Source organism: Dendropsophus ebraccatus, chromosome 6 (assembly GCF_027789765.1).
Source record: "Dendropsophus ebraccatus isolate aDenEbr1 chromosome 6, aDenEbr1.pat, whole genome shotgun sequence".
NCBI lineage: Eukaryota > Metazoa > Chordata > Amphibia > Anura > Hylidae > Dendropsophus > Dendropsophus ebraccatus.
This window is the reverse complement of record NC_091459.1, coordinates 110,087,535-110,105,390: the sequence shown is the minus strand read 5'-3', so window position 1 is coordinate 110,105,390 and position 17,856 is coordinate 110,087,535. Positions and strand designations below refer to the sequence as shown.

The following is a 17,856-nucleotide window of genomic DNA, read 5'->3' as shown; positions in this document are numbered from 1 at the left end:
TTTTATCACAATTTTACCTAATATTATGGCATCATTACTATATGATACATTGTATTTGGGAATGATTTTGCAGTATTAGCTTCATAAATAATAAGATTGAAAAAAAGACAAGAGTCCATCAAGTTAAACCTACAGAAACCTTACTGTGTTGAAGGCAAAACCCTTATGAGAGAGATGACAATTGCCCCATCACAGGGAGAAAAGTTCCTTCCTGACTCTAACAGCAAACAGCACAATTCCCTGGATCAGCGTCCTATCACCAGAAATCTAGTGCCCATAACCTGTAATATTATATTTTTCAAGAAAAGCATCCAGGCCTCCCTTGAACTTATTTTATGTATCAGCCATGACAGTATCATGTGGCAGAGAGTTCCACAGTCTTACCGCTCTTACAGTAAAGAATCCACGTCTGTGCTGATGGTGAAATCTACTTTCCTCTAGACGTAGAGGATGCCCCCTTGTCATTGTTACAGTCCTAGGAGTAAAAAGATCACTACAAAGATCTCTGTACTATCCATTCATATATTTGTACATTGTGATCAGATCGCCCCTAAGACGTCTTTTTTCTAAACTAAATAACTGCAAGCGTGATAATCTGTCTTGGTCCTGTAACCCACTCAGTCCTTTAATGACCTTAAGAAATTTGCTTAAAGGAAAAATGATGGCGTGTATCTGTGCTGCCGTTTTCCCTTTGCCAATCACACAAGCTGTGCATACGTATCTTCACTGCTGCTGTGTGATCTGGCATGTTTCTTAAAAATGATTGACAGCCGGAGGAGGCGGCCTGAAAATACTGCAGCAGCCAGAAAGCGAGGCACGAGCTGACAATGTCACAGACCCACCTCTGTGACACTGTCAGCTCAGGATAAAGAACGTTTTTAGCAACACGCCAGATGGCACAGCAGCGGTGAAGATATGTATGCACTTCTTGTGTGATTGGCAACAGGAAACTGGAAGCACAGATATATGCAAATATAGTACATATATTGTTACTTGTACAAGATATCTAATCATAACGGTCCTTGAAAGAGTGCATATAAAGCAGCCATGTTATACTGCAAATTACTTTCTTGATCACATAATATGAGAAAGAACCCAAACAATAAGAATAATTTTGAAACTAGATCAGCAGACATCTTATACACTATTTGTATGCTACAGCATTGGTAAGGGGATGTGTATTGAATAAACTGGAGGGGTGAAAGCAAAAATATAAGTATGGTAGCAGCTCATAGTCTTCTCTTCTTAGTCTTCTCCATGAAGGAAGGTACAAGCAGAGGCCAATTCTATAGATAGAACAAAAGAAAGAAAAATTAGTGTCAGGTAAAACCTTACTTGCTGCTTTATTAGGAGTGTGAAAATCTTCCTGATATATCATTGTTGGAGTACAGCAGGGATGGGGAACCTTCTGCCCTCCAGCTGCTGCAAAGCTACAATTCCCATCATGCCTGACTAGCCAAAGCTTTGGCTGTCCGGGCATAAAGGGAATTGTAGTTTTGCAGCTGGAGGGCCAACGGTTCGCTATACCTGGACTACAGATACTGATGTAGCTCACTAAGATGAATGCAACAATTGTGTCAGGGAAGTATGTTAAAGGGGTAGTGCGGTGGTAAACAATTATTCACAGAATAACACACATTACAAAGTTATACAACTTTGTAATGTATGTTATGTCTGTGAATCTCCCCCTTCCCTGTGTCCTACCACCCCCGCCCGTGTACCCGGAAGTGTGGTGCATTATACATACCTGATCCGTGTCGCGCCGTCCGCCATCTTGTGCCAGGACGTCATCTTCGGACAGCCGTCCGAAGAGCTTCGACTGTCCCTAGTGCCGGCCGCCCTCTGCAGTGTCACCAGATGCTCAGCTGCGATTGGCTGAGCGTAACTGTGCTCAGCCAATCGCGGCTGAGCATCTGGTGACGCTGCAGAGGGCGGCCGGCACTAGGGACAGTCGAAGCTCTTCGGACGGCTGTCCGAAGATGACGTCCTGGCACAAGATGGCGGACGGCGCGACACGGATCAGGTATGTATAATGCACCACACTTCCGGGTACACGGGTGGGGGTGGTGGGACACAGGGAAGGGGGCGATTCACAGACATAACATACATTACAAAGTTGTATAACTTTGTAATGTGTGTTATTCTGTGAATAATTGTTTACCGCCGCACTACCTCTTTAAGTCGATTAGAGTGTTGAGTTAAATGCATCATTGTGATCAAGTTAACACAGGCTACATCTGTAAAATCTATAAATGGATCATATTGTATAAATATTTTTATAAGTTATACTTTTAGAAATTGTCATTCACTATGAAGATACAAAATTACTCTAAAAAGTAAAGTTTCACTTAAACTTCCTAGGGAGGCATGGGTGCCCTGAAATAACTTTGACTGTGTCATTTTGTGCATAATAAATCAACAGAACAGACAAGGAGAGGAGCATGCTACTTTCCCTACTGTATGTCTATGAGACCAGGACGGCTCGAGTCCACCCAAGACACGTGACTAAGCGCACTCTTTTTCAGCTCGTTCTCATGATCAGTCAGGGTCTGATCACTCAGGCCCTGACCTATATAAACATATGACATATCAATGACAGGTATTCTGTAAACGACATTAAAAGACAAAAACTAATCCCTAATCATAGCAAAATATTAGCTATTACTTTTTTTTTCATGTCATCTACATAGTTCAGAGTAGTTAAAAACATAATAAAACAAAAAGAAAATCTTGAATCTTTTCAGGATATACTGTCCTTTGTATGCATATGAGAATCAGGACTATATCTGCCCATGCTATCACTAGTATATGTAATTTTCCCCCTGGTTACCCCACTGCAAACTTCCTCCCTGTGTTTGCTTTTCCTATGCTCAGCTGCAGTGTGGATGCAGACTAGCCTCTGTGCTGATGCCTATACACTATATACACACTAAACACTTGCACTCCTACTTTACTATAGCAAGCCTTTAGAAGTACCAGCACTGAGCAGTCTAACATATGACTCCTGCGTTTTCTGTGGCCACAAAGTCTATCAGGGCAATGGCTGCTTCTCTGCTCTTCCTGCTTACTCATCCCCCTCTGCCCCTCCCCCCTCCATAGGTTAAAATGGGCAGTGCAAACCCACTTTGCTCCTCTGTAATGTAGACGGCATTGCCTGATAATGAACAGATAAGAAGTGAGGGGGAAGGTAGGAAAACAGCCTTGTGAGTACAGAAGGAAGCTATTACAGATTAATGTATAAGATGTTTGACTTGAAAGTGACACTTTAAAGGAGAAGTCCAAGAAAAAAGGAGATATTGTCCCCGCGCAGACCATATATAGTATAACTGATTTATTGGTAAATAGATAAATCCATGGGTAACGCGTTTCGAGAGTACATAGCTCCCTTTATCAAACCACCAGGATAATGAAGGTAATACACAAACCTGAGGTCCATATATACCCCAACATATATACAACACCTGCCCACAATTGTGTCGAAACAAAAGTCCAAAACAGAATCACAATTTAAATCAAAAACACACCATACCGTTACATATAATACAGGTATAACATCCAACGTTTAGCGTAACTTGAAATCCACATGGTCTTACCCTGCGCTCACTCATGGCGTCTCCTCAGAGCTCAGCGTCGGTCGAGGACCTTTGCGCATGCGTACTTCGATTCAAGGTTCCTAAGCAACCATAGACGCTCCAGGTCCTGTATGTACTAGTTATGGGAGACGCTACAGGTCCTGTATGTGATAGTCGTAGGGGACTATATATTCTCACCACATTAAGTTTATATTAGGGTGGAAATCCTACTATGTAGCGGTCAGTAGTGAAAAGAGAGATAGATCTCTTTCTATATCCTCATATATTAGTAACGACTCTATCAATATCGGTAACAATGAGTCGATGAGCAACTACACATGTATCTAAATAAATATATAAATATATAGATATATAGCTGCAATTACAAAGCATATATAAAAAATTAATTAATTAAAAAATGTGGTATATGTAGATGAAAAAGATTGATGCAGAAAAAACCGCTCCACATCTAATTTATAAATCTAATTCATGGTGACACTATAAAAATCGCAATAAAAGAACACAATAAAAAATCACAATAGAGATAGAGTAACTCAATTCTCTATTTATGTCTGTTATTATATATTGCTCTCAATGGCCTCATTCAGACCCCAGGGTATAAGTGACGAGATCTTGTATATCCAATACATTTCTCTACGTCTGAGTGTAGCGAAGCGATTATTGTGCCCCGGGGGAATATGTTCTATAGGCGCAATGGAGAACTTCTTAAAAGACCCATCCTGGCAAATACTGGCGTGGCGTGACACGCTGTGTTTATCAAATTTATTTATGACATTGGATCTATGTTTATTCAATCTAGTGCGCAGGCTCATCTGTGTTCTCCCCACATATTGTAACCCACATGGACACTCTAATAAATATATAACATATGAAGTAGCGCAATTCATGAAATGATTAATCGCAAAGGTATCACCAGTGGTATTACTTTTAAATTCATGAAAATTGTGTTTAATACTCAAGCAACATTTACATCGTGCGTTGTTGCATCTATAGCTGCCATATGGTTTTGAGCCTAGTTCAGACTTAGTGAGTGGATTGACAACTCTTAATTTACTCGGGGCAATGAGATTTCTGAGAGTTCTAGCTCTCCTATAAGTAATGCCAGGATTTTGTGGGAGGGCGTCCTTCAGATATGGATCGTTCTGTAGTACATGCCAGTGTTTGGAAAGAATTTTTCTAATATTTCTGGCCGAATGATTAAAAGTAGTAATGAAATTATTTTTAAAATCATTTTTAGAAACATTTTTAGAAACGACTCCATTCCTTATTGTTCGGGTATGGTTCTCTTTCACTATTAGACAGGTGTCCTGGCTAAGATCCAAAGCTGCCCGATATGCACTATTAATGACTCGTGTTGGATAGTGTTTTTCTTTAAAACGTTTGGTCATAACCCTGCTTTGGATTTTGTAATCCTTAACCTCAGTACAATTTCGTCTTAATCGTTTAAATTGTCCAAAGGGGACCGTAGTCTTCCACTTTTTATAGTGTGAACTCCTAAAATCTAAAAGGCTATTGCAATCTACCTTCTTAAAATAGGTTTTTGTGTAAACAGTATCATCATTAACACATAAAATCAAATCTAAATATTCAATGCTGGATTCTGAAAATGTAAATGTAAACCTCAGCCCCCAGTCATTCGTGTTTAGATATTGCACAAAGTCCATCAAACTATCCTTACTACCATTCCATATAAATATCAAGTCATCGATGTAGCGTTTGTACATGACAATGTTATCAGACCACTTATTGGGCATCTGTATATATGTCTTTTCAAATTCACCCATGTAGATGTTCGCAAAACTGGGTGCGAAACGCGTGCCCATCGCGGTCCCTCGGCTCTGTATAAAAAACTGTCCATTAAAATTAAATACATTATGTTTTAAAATGAATTTGATGCTATTTAAGATAAAATTTCTTTGTTTCCTTGACATAGATCGATCCTCCATGATGTGTTGTTCTACCGCTAAAACTCCTCTATCATGTGGGATGTTGCTATACAGGGCCGCTACATCCAATGTCACCCATAAATACGTGGGTTGCCATGCAATATTTTTCAAATGATTAATCAGGCTGGCTGAATCCCGCAAATATGAATCTAATTTAAAAACATATTTTTGTAATAGCACATCAATGTATTGTGAAAGGTTGCTTGTTAATGAATTAATGCCAGCAATAATCGGACGACCCGGGGGGTTATATGTGTCTTTATGTAGTTTAGGAAGATGATAAAAAATGGGAGTGGTGGGGTTTAAAATCTTAATAAAATCCTTCTCTTTTTTGGATAAGATGCCCTCCATATATGCATCATCAACTAGTTCATAAAAATCACTAACAAAATCTGGTGTAGTGTCCTTTTGGAGGGGTATGTAATAATCACGGTCAGACAGGATACGACCAGCCTCCTTAACATAATCCGTCCTGTCTTGCACAACAACCCCTCCTCCCTTGTCAGCTCCACGTATAACTATACTATCATTAGTTGCCAGATTCTGCATAGCTATCCTCTCCGCTCTCGTGAGATTGTAATTATTAACCCTATAGGAATTAATAGATTTAAAATCTGTGGCCACAAGAGAGAAAAAAGTGTCAATGTTGTGACCCCTTGAATGTAGGGGATAAAAGGTAGATTTGGGTTTAAGATCTGTATGGATGATGGGAGGCTCATCTACATCACCAACACATGATGTTAATATTGAATTATCGACAGGGCGGATTCCATCAGTTGTCTCCAAACTCCCTTTCATAGCAAAATGTCTGGTAAGTGTGAGTTTTCTAATGAAGTTGTTTAAATCTATGAACAAATTAAATTCATTAATCTTATCAGTGGGACAAAATGATAACCCTTTTTCCAAAAGGCTAGTATCTGCTTTTGTGAGGGGATAGGAAGAGAGGTTATATATTTTTATTTGGTCTGTTTGTTCCTTTTTGAATTTGGCGATATCTTTGTTTTTACCTCTCTTTCCTCCCCTAGTTCCTCGTTTGGATCTGTGCTTGTATTGGTGGCTTTCCTTTTTATTCCCATCGGACTGAAGTACTCTGTTAACTTTGCCCGATGTGGTACCGATTGTTCTTTGACATGGTAGGTGGCCATCGGTGAGATGGCCACCGGCAGGTCTAAAAAAGAAGGGTCCTGCATGCTGTTATCCACGGAGGGGGGTCTAGGAGTGTTGCCCAGTGAGGATGGTGCAGCACCAGATGTAGAGTGGCCCATCTCTATAACAGTGCATGGAGTATTGCATATAGTGATTAACGAATCATTTAATGGGCTGGAACCATTGATGGATTCTGCACTACCTATGGATCTCTCATGATCCTGACTATTCTGAATGGATGGAAATAGAGTAGGAGGTAGAGCTAAGGATGACAGCTGTTTGGCATCAGCAAAGACTTCATCATAATTACTTGTAGAGTATACTCTAGATTTATTGTGAGGTGGTGGTACGGTGGGGGTATGTTTCCGATAGGATGGTTTATTATTCTTAAAAGTATGTCCATGGGAGTGACGATGTGTATTATAGCTAGATCTACGATTGTTACCAGTGGTATGGTGATTGTGAGTCTGTTTGGTCGTCCACTTGGTGTTTCTGAAAGTCCTACTCGGTTGTCCATGCTCCCTGTGTGGGGGCTTAGGGGTATGTGGTTTAGAAACGGGGGTACTGGGGTGCTGTTTGGCTGTCCGATGGCTAGGTGGTGCGGACTGTCTGGGTGGTGTAGAGTTCAAGTCAGGTACAGGTCTATTTCTATCCCTATCACCATGATCTTTTAGCCAAAATTTAACGTTATCATTGTTATAATCATCCCGATCCCGTCTAAGTTTATTCCCCTTTTTCTCCATAATCTCTTTTTCAACATTAAAGATTTTGGCTGATAGTTGCCTTTCAAATCTCACAAAATCACGGTGTGCTCTATATTTTTCCAAATCACATAGTATACCATTTACTTTCACACTGAATTCATTAGCTAAATTTGCTCTTTTGTTGGCAAGACGAACTATAAGGCCCTTAGCACATTCATGTAAGTAATCCTCCCAGTCTTTTTTAAAAACCTCATCATTATCAAAGGATGCTCCACATCGGGATCGTAGTCCTCTGGGAATAATGTTCTCTACGAGGTAGATATTCAAAAAACGTTGATCTATGTCATGCCTTACTTCATCTTTCATATATGACTCCAATCTCAAAAACATTTTCCATAAATCACTGGAGGAAATATCAATATCAGTTTGTGGATCACTGCACTCTAAAGTGTGTGTATCATCTGATCCTTCATCAGTGCCACGTGTATAAAATAACATGAGGTCATCTCTATTGGTTCTCCGGTTATAGTAGTACTCCATAGTGCCGCTTCTGAGTCGCTTCTATGCCCCCAAATCTCACAAAGCTGTATGTGTGGACTTGTTACTCCGTCTCAACCAGTGAGACACGGATAATTCTAGCAAATAGGAAACAAAAAACACAGGGCAGAGCGCCACATCGCATAACACTGTGCGGTCAAAGGGGAAGACTAATAAGATAGGAACGTATGAGTTTACGCTCACCTGGTGTGGTTGTGATGAGCCACAACCACTATGAAGTGCATCAATGGAAACAGACAGGAGGTCGCTGCAGGGAACTCTCAAACGCAAACACAAGGTGTGCGTAATAAATGCCAAAGTCCAAGAAAAAAGGAGATATTGTCCCCGCGCAGACCATATATAGTATAACTGATTTATTGGTAAATAGATAAATCCATGGGTAACGCGTTTCGAGAGTACATAGCTCCCTTTATCAAACCACCAGGATAATGAAGGTAATACACAAACCTGAGGTCCATATATACCCCAACATATATACAACACCTGCCCACAATTGTGTCGAAACAAAAGTCCAAAACAGAATCACAATTTAAATCAAAAACACACCTTTTTTCTTGGACTTTGGCATTTATTACGCACACCTTGTGTTTGCGTTTGAGAGTTCCCTGCAGCGACCTCCTGTCTGTTTCCATTGATGCACTTCATAGTGGTTGTGGCTCATCACAACCACACCAGGTGAGCGTAAACTCATACGTTCCTATCTTATTAGTCTTCCCCTTTGACCGCACAGTGTTATGCGATGTGGCGCTCTGCCCTGTGTTTTTTGTTTCCTATTTGCTAGAATTATCCGTGTCTCACTGGTTGAGACGGAGTAACAAGTCCACACATACAGCTTTGTGAGATTTGGGGGCATAGAAGCGACTCAGAAGCGGCACTATGGAGTACTACTATAACCGGAGAACCAATAGAGATGACCTCATGTTATTTTATACACGTGGCACTGATGAAGGATCAGATGATACACACACTTTAGAGTGCAGTGATCCACAAACTGATATTGATATTTCCTCCAGTGATTTATGGAAAATGTTTTTGAGATTGGAGTCATATATGAAAGATGAAGTAAGGCATGACATAGATCAACGTTTTTTGAATATCTACCTCGTAGAGAACATTATTCCCAGAGGACTACGATCCCGATGTGGAGCATCCTTTGATAATGATGAGGTTTTTAAAAAAGACTGGGAGGATTACTTACATGAATGTGCTAAGGGCCTTATAGTTCGTCTTGCCAACAAAAGAGCAAATTTAGCTAATGAATTCAGTGTGAAAGTAAATGGTATACTATGTGATTTGGAAAAATATAGAGCACACCGTGATTTTGTGAGATTTGAAAGGCAACTATCAGCCAAAATCTTTAATGTTGAAAAAGAGATTATGGAGAAAAAGGGGAATAAACTTAGACGGGATCGGGATGATTATAACAATGATAACGTTAAATTTTGGCTAAAAGATCATGGTGATAGGGATAGAAATAGACCTGTACCTGACTTGAACTCTACACCACCCAGACAGTCCGCACCACCTAGCCATCGGACAGCCAAACAGCACCCCAGTACCCCCGTTTCTAAACCACATACCCCTAAGCCCCCACACAGGGAGCATGGACAACCGAGTAGGACTTTCAGAAACACCAAGTGGACGACCAAACAGACTCACAATCACCATACCACTGGTAACAATCGTAGATCTAGCTATAATACACATCGTCACTCCCATGGACATACTTTTAAGAATAATAAACCATCCTATCGGAAACATACCCCCACCGTACCACCACCTCACAATAAATCTAGAGTATACTCTACAAGTAATTATGATGAAGTCTTTGCTGATGCCAAACAGCTGTCATCCTTAGCTCTACCTCCTACTCTATTTCCATCCATTCAGAATAGTCAGGATCATGAGAGATCCATAGGTAGTGCAGAATCCATCAATGGTTCCAGCCCATTAAATGATTCGTTAATCACTATATGCAATACTCCATGCACTGTTATAGAGATGGGCCACTCTACATCTGGTGCTGCACCATCCTCACTGGGCAACACTCCTAGACCCCCCTCCGTGGATAACAGCATGCAGGACCCTTCTTTTTTAGACCTGCCGGTGGCCATCTCACCGATGGCCACCTACCATGTCAAAGAACAATCGGTACCACATCGGGCAAAGTTAACAGAGTACTTCAGTCCGATGGGAATAAAAAGGAAAGCCACCAATACAAGCACAGATCCAAACGAGGAACTAGGGGAGGAAAGAGAGGTAAAAACAAAGATATCGCCAAATTCAAAAAGGAACAAACAGACCAAATAAAAATATATAACCTCTCTTCCTATCCCCTCACAAAAGCAGATACTAGCCTTTTGGAAAAAGGGTTATCATTTTGTCCCACTGATAAGATTAATGAATTTAATTTGTTCATAGATTTAAACAACTTCATTAGAAAACTCACACTTACCAGACATTTTGCTATGAAAGGGAGTTTGGAGACAACTGATGGAATCCGCCCTGTCGATAATTCAATATTAACATCATGTGTTGGTGATGTAGATGAGCCTCCCATCATCCATACAGATCTTAAACCCAAATCTACCTTTTATCCCCTACATTCAAGGGGTCACAACATTGACACTTTTTTCTCTCTTGTGGCCACAGATTTTAAATCTATTAATTCCTATAGGGTTAATAATTACAATCTCACGAGAGCGGAGAGGATAGCTATGCAGAATCTGGCAACTAATGATAGTATAGTTATACGTGGAGCTGACAAGGGAGGAGGGGTTGTTGTGCAAGACAGGACGGATTATGTTAAGGAGGCTGGTCGTATCCTGTCTGACCGTGATTATTACATACCCCTCCAAAAGGACACTACACCAGATTTTGTTAGTGATTTTTATGAACTAGTTGATGATGCATATATGGAGGGCATCTTATCCAAAAAAGAGAAGGATTTTATTAAGATTTTAAACCCCACCACTCCCATTTTTTATCATCTTCCTAAACTACATAAAGACACATATAACCCCCCGGGTCGTCCGATTATTGCTGGCATTAATTCATTAACAAGCAACCTTTCACAATACATTGATGTGCTATTACAAAAATATGTTTTTAAATTAGATTCATATTTGCGGGATTCAGCCAGCCTGATTAATCATTTGAAAAATATTGCATGGCAACCCACGTATTTATGGGTGACATTGGATGTAGCGGCCCTGTATAGCAACATCCCACATGATAGAGGAGTTTTAGCGGTAGAACAACACATCATGGAGGATCGATCTATGTCAAGGAAACAAAGAAATTTTATCTTAAATAGCATCAAATTCATTTTAAAACATAATGTATTTAATTTTAATGGACAGTTTTTTATACAGAGCCGAGGGACCGCGATGGGCACGCGTTTCGCACCCAGTTTTGCGAACATCTACATGGGTGAATTTGAAAAGACATATATACAGATGCCCAATAAGTGGTCTGATAACATTGTCATGTACAAACGCTACATCGATGACTTGATATTTATATGGAATGGTAGTAAGGATAGTTTGATGGACTTTGTGCAATATCTAAACACGAATGACTGGGGGCTGAGGTTTACATTTACATTTTCAGAATCCAGCATTGAATATTTAGATTTGATTTTATGTGTTAATGATGATACTGTTTACACAAAAACCTATTTTAAGAAGGTAGATTGCAATAGCCTTTTAGATTTTAGGAGTTCACACTATAAAAAGTGGAAGACTACGGTCCCCTTTGGACAATTTAAACGATTAAGACGAAATTGTACTGAGGTTAAGGATTACAAAATCCAAAGCAGGGTTATGACCAAACGTTTTAAAGAAAAACACTATCCAACACGAGTCATTAATAGTGCATATCGGGCAGCTTTGGATCTTAGCCAGGACACCTGTCTAATAGTGAAAGAGAACCATACCCGAACAATAAGGAATGGAGTCGTTTCTAAAAATGTTTCTAAAAATGATTTTAAAAATAATTTCATTACTACTTTTAATCATTCGGCCAGAAATATTAGAAAAATTCTTTCCAAACACTGGCATGTACTACAGAACGATCCATATCTGAGGGACGCCCTCCCACAAAATCCTGGCATTACTTATAGGAGAGCTAGAACTCTCAGAAATCTCATTGCCCCGAGTAAATTAAGAGTTGTCAATCCACTCACTAAGTCTGAACTAGGCTCAAAACCATATGGCAGCTATAGATGCAACAACGCACGATGTAAATGTTGCTTGAGTATTAAACACAATTTTCATGAATTTAAAAGTAATACCACTGGTGAGACCTTTGCGATTAATCATTTCATGAATTGCGCTACTTCATATGTTATATATTTATTAGAGTGTCCATGTGGGTTACAATATGTGGGGAGAACACAGATGAGCCTGCGCACTAGATTGAATAAACATAGATCCAATGTCATAAATAAATTTGATAAACACAGCGTGTCACGCCACGCCAGTATTTGCCAGGATGGGTCTTTTAAGAAGTTCTCCATTGCGCCTATAGAACATATTCCCCCGGGGCACAATAATCGCTTCGCTACACTCAGACGTAGAGAAATGTATTGGATATACAAGATCTCGTCACTTATACCCTGGGGTCTGAATGAGGCCATTGAGAGCAATATATAATAACAGACATAAATAGAGAATTGAGTTACTCTATCTCTATTGTGATTTTTTATTGTGTTCTTTTATTGCGATTTTTATAGTGTCACCATGAATTAGATTTATAAATTAGATGTGGAGCGGTTTTTTCTGCATCAATCTTTTTCATCTACATATACCACATTTTTTAATTAATTAATTTTTTATATATGCTTTGTAATTGCAGCTATATATCTATATATTTATATATTTATTTAGATACATGTGTAGTTGCTCATCGACTCATTGTTACCGATATTGATAGAGTCGTTACTAATATATGAGGATATAGAAAGAGATCTATCTCTCTTTTCACTACTGACCGCTACATAGTAGGATTTCCACCCTAATATAAACTTAATGTGGTGAGAATATATAGTCCCCTACGACTATCACATACAGGACCTGTAGCGTCTCCCATAACTAGTACATACAGGACCTGGAGCGTCTATGGTTGCTTAGGAACCTTGAATCGAAGTACGCATGCGCAAAGGTCCTCGACCGACGCTGAGCTCTGAGGAGACGCCATGAGTGAGCGCAGGGTAAGACCATGTGGATTTCAAGTTACGCTAAACGTTGGATGTTATACCTGTATTATATGTAACGGTATGGTGTGTTTTTGATTTAAATTGTGATTCTGTTTTGGACTTTTGTTTCGACACAATTGTGGGCAGGTGTTGTATATATGTTGGGGTATATATGGACCTCAGGTTTGTGTATTACCTTCATTATCCTGGTGGTTTGATAAAGGGAGCTATGTACTCTCGAAACGCGTTACCCATGGATTTATCTATTTACCAATAAATCAGTTATACTATATATGGTCTGCGCTGGGACAATATCTCCTTTTTTCTTGGACTTTGGCATTTATTACGCACACCTTGTGTTTGCGTTTGAGAGTTCCCTGCAGCGACCTCCTGTCTGTTTCCATTGATGCACTTCATAGTGGTTGTGGCTCATCACAACCACACCAGGTGAGCGTAAACTCATACGTTCCTATCTTATTAGTCTTCCCCTTTGACCGCACAGTGTTATGCGATGTGGCGCTCTCCCCTGTGTTTTTTGTTTCCTATTTACTTTAAAGGAGAAGTCTGGGATCATACATTTTGCAAATAATAAAACAAATCATTTATCAAGCTTTAAAAAAAGACCATTTTAGTATGATAAAAATGGTGAGTAAATGTACCTGATGTTGGTAAGCAGTGATTATCTCTGTACACGGCTATGTTAGTTTCATTGTCAAAGTAATCGTACAACATGGGTTTTTGTATCTGCCTGTCAAACTCGATCAAGCATTGGGTGGCATCACTGAAGAGGAGGTCTGGTCCAATACTTGAAGAAAACATCTGAAACATGTCCTTCTCAAATTGTTTCAGCCCATAGAGAGACTGGAGAGGAGCAAATACTGGGGTTAGAAATCAAACAACATGATATTTAGCTAATGCACCAATAAGAAGACAAACATGTAATACTCAATGACTAGCACCTAAATCTGTCTTTTCATAACAAATTTCAGTATGCTTGTTCTCCTGTATTCAGTCTGGGGTAAGGTTACAAATGGTTTAAATAGACAGATTGTAAATGTAAATGATCAATTTTTTTATATGACAACACTATCTTTCTTTCAAAAATTTGGTGTTTTTCACAAATAAATGCTAATTGTATTGACCAATATTTTATACTTGCATAAAGTACAATGTGTCATGAAAACACACTTTCATAAGTAAAAGTATCCTGAAGAGAAATATGATATAGTGGGGATAAGCGAGACATGGCTGGATGAGAGTTATGACTGGGCTGTTAATATCCAGGGTTATAGTCTATTCAGAAATTACCGTAAAAATAAGAAAGGGGGAGGGGTCTGTCTATATGTTAAATCCTGCCTTAAGCCCATTCTGCGGGAGGATATAAGTGATGATAATGTAGAATCTCTTTGGGTAGAAATAAGAGGAGGGACGAAGAATAATAAAATTCTTTTAGGAGTGAGTTATAAACCTCCAAGTATAGTGGAAGAGTCAGAAAATCTTCTTATAAGACAAATGGATGCGGCAGCGAAGCAGGGGGAAGTCATTATTATGGGGGACTTTAACTACCCAAATATAAACTGGAAAGCAGAAATCTGTAGCTCCAGGAAGGGAAGCGTGTTTTTGGAAATAGTAAAAGATAATTACCTTTCCCAACTAGTACAGAAACCAACAAGAGGGGGGCCCTTCTGGACCTGATCTTAACCAATAGGCCAGACAGAATATCAAAAATAGAGGTGGGGGGGGGGGGGGTCACCTAGGTAATAGTGACCATAATATAGTAAGTTTTCAATTATCCTTCAATAAAATAATTAGCAGAGGGGCTACAAAATCATTAAATTTCAGGAAGGCTAATTTCCAAAAACTAAGAGAGGACCTTGGGAACATAGACTGGGACAATGCCTTCAGAAATAAAAGTAGATAAGTAGAGAAATGGGACATATTTAAGAGCATCCTGGGTAAATCATGTGAACGGCACATACCATATGGGAATAAAAGTAGTAGAAATAAGAGATTCAATGTGGTTAACTTCAGCTGTAAGGGGTGCAATAAATGATAAGAAACAAGCATTCAGACTACTAAAACAAGAAGGTAGTGGGGAAGCATTGAGCAACTATAGACAGAAGAATAGAATGTGTAAAAAGCAAATAAAAGAAGCAAAATAGCAACAGAAAGAAGGATAGCCACAGAAAGTAAAACGAATCCCAAAATGTTCTTCACTTATATAAACAACAAAAGACTTAAAACTGAAAATGTTGGTCCCCTCAAAAATAAACTGGGTGTAATGGTGGAGGGGGAAGAGGAAAAGGCCAATCTACTAAATACATTCTTCTCTACTGTATTCACAGAGGAGAATCCCATAACAGACGACATGACTAGGGATAATATAAATCCTCCCATAAATCTCACCTGCCTAACACAACAAGAAGTGGGGAGACGCCTTAAAAACATTAAAATCCATAAGTCACCGGGCCCAGAAGGTATCCATCCTAGAGTTTTGCAAGAATTAAATACTGTGTTAGACAGACCGTTATTCCTAATATTTAAATATTCTATTATGACAGGGATTGTTCCACAGGACTGGCACATAGCTAATGTGGTACCAATATTCAAGAAGGGGTCAAAGAGCGATCCTGGAAACTACAGGCCCGTAAGTCTAACATCTATAGTAGGTAAAGTATTTGAGGGGTTTGTAAGAGATGCTATACTGGAGTATCTTAATGAAAACAATCTTGTGATGCAGCACCAGCATGGATTTATGAGGGATCGATCCTGTCAGACTAATCTGATCGGCTTCTATGAAGAGGTAAGTTATAGATTGGACCTGGGGGAGGCTGTGGATGTTGTGTATCTGGACTTTTCAAAGGCATTTGATACTGTGCCGCATGAAAGGTTGTTGTACAAAATGAGGATGCTGGGACTCGGGGAAAACGTATGCAAATGGGTAAGTAACTGGTTGTGTGATAGAAAACAGAAGGTGGTCATTGATGGAACATATTCAGATTGGGTTATGTCAGGACAGGCAAGAACAGACAGGACAGAGACAGTGGGCCCTGAATCTGAACCCACCACTGACCCTGCCTAATTGCCTCAGCCGACCCTAAACGGTCGCGGACAACCACCAAGGCGTTCCCTACGCTGCGTACGTGAAACACAGAACAGCACGGACAGACAAACACAACAAAGAATAGTAGAACAAGCCGGGTCAAACCACACAGGCAACGCAGTACAAAGAGTCGGTAACACAAAGAATAGTCGGAGGTCAGGCGGAGGACAGAACACGAGCAGTCAGGCAGAAGGGAAACGCAGGAGAAGGACAAGGGGAGCTGGGATCAGAATAACTAATAGCCAGCAATTACCAGCTGGCTTTCACTTTACTTTATACTGGACCAGGAGCCCGGACCAGACACTGATTGGTCCGGTCTCCTGATCCAGCAATCACTGCAGCTGCGGTGCTGCAGACCAAGTGGCAGAGCGATCTGCCACTCAGCCTGCAAGAAGCCGCATCAGCTGTGCCGGCCGGCTGACTGACTATCACGTGAGACCGCGGCGTCCCCGGTTACTAGGGACGCCGTCGGGTCTCCGTGACGTCACTCTGTTCCGGCGGGCGGAGCTCCGGCGCGTTCTCGAGCCGGCCGCCGGAGCAGAGGCCGGGGAAGACGCCGCAGGAGCCAGGTCAGGTGAGTTCCTGACATTACCCCCCCTCTTATGAGTGGCCTCAGGACCCTTATCCACTGGAACGGGTTTAGACGGATTCTGGGTATGATATCGTCGGATTAACTGAGGAGCGTGTATATCTCTAACTGCCACCCATGTACGCTCTTCTGGTCCAAAACCCTTCCAGTGGACTAGGTATTGTAATGAACCCTGTACCCACCGAGAGTTTAAAATTCTCTCTACCTCATACTCCAGTTCACCCTGGACGACTAGTGGAGCAGGAGGAGGTGACGGAAACACTGGTGGCACATATTTTTTCAGCAAGGCTTTATGAAAAACAGAATGAATCTTTAGGGACGAGGGTAGTTTAAGCCTGAAAGTTACTGGGTTAATAACCTCTACGATAGTGTATGGCCCAATGTATTTGGGTGCCAGTTTTCCTGATTGGACTCTTAATTTCAGGTTTTTAGTTGAGAGACAGACTTTTTCACCTACAACATATTGATGGCCAGATATGCGTCTTCTGTTGGCATACTTTTGATAGGTTTCTTGGGCTTTCACCAAGCTCTGATGAGCTTGGGCCCAAACTGTGCACAGTTTCGAAAATATATCTTCAGCTGAAGGGTTTACAGATTCGGCAGAGTGGACGGACGAGTATCTGGAATTAAACCCATAATTACAAAAAAACGGCGACATACTAGTAGAGCGCTGCTCATGGTTGTTTAGGGCAAACTCAGCGAGTGAAATGAAGTCGCGCCATTTGTCCTGGGTATTAGACACAAAACATCTTAGAAACTGCTCCAAAGACTGATTGACCCTCTCGGTCTGTCCGTTCGTTTGAAAGACAATGAGACCCCCAGTTTACTACAAAACTCCCTCCAAAATTTAGCAACAAATTGAACACCCCTGTCAGAAACAATGTTCTCCGGGATCCCATGCAAGTGTAACACATGATTGACAAACAGCGTGGCTAATAAGCGTGCACTGGGTAGTTTACGTAGTGGAATAAGATGACACATCTTAGAAAAACGATCCACCACCACCCAAATGACAGTTTT

General features: G+C 40.5%; 1 protein-coding gene across 1 annotated transcript in view; it reads right to left on the bottom strand.

Annotated features, from left to right (window-relative positions):
- Nucleotides 1–17,856, bottom strand: part of LOC138795913 (saxiphilin-like) — a 51,809-nt gene continuing 33,953 nt past the window's right edge. Inside the window, exons 16-17 of the mRNA XM_069975642.1 lie at nucleotides 13,804–14,005; nucleotides 1–1,286 (exon numbers count right to left, since the gene is read on the bottom strand). Coding sequence (XP_069831743.1) covers nucleotides 1,246–1,286; nucleotides 13,804–14,005 — 243 coding nt within the window. The 3' untranslated portion in view covers nucleotides 1–1,245. The remainder of the gene's footprint in view (nucleotides 1,287–13,803; nucleotides 14,006–17,856) is intronic.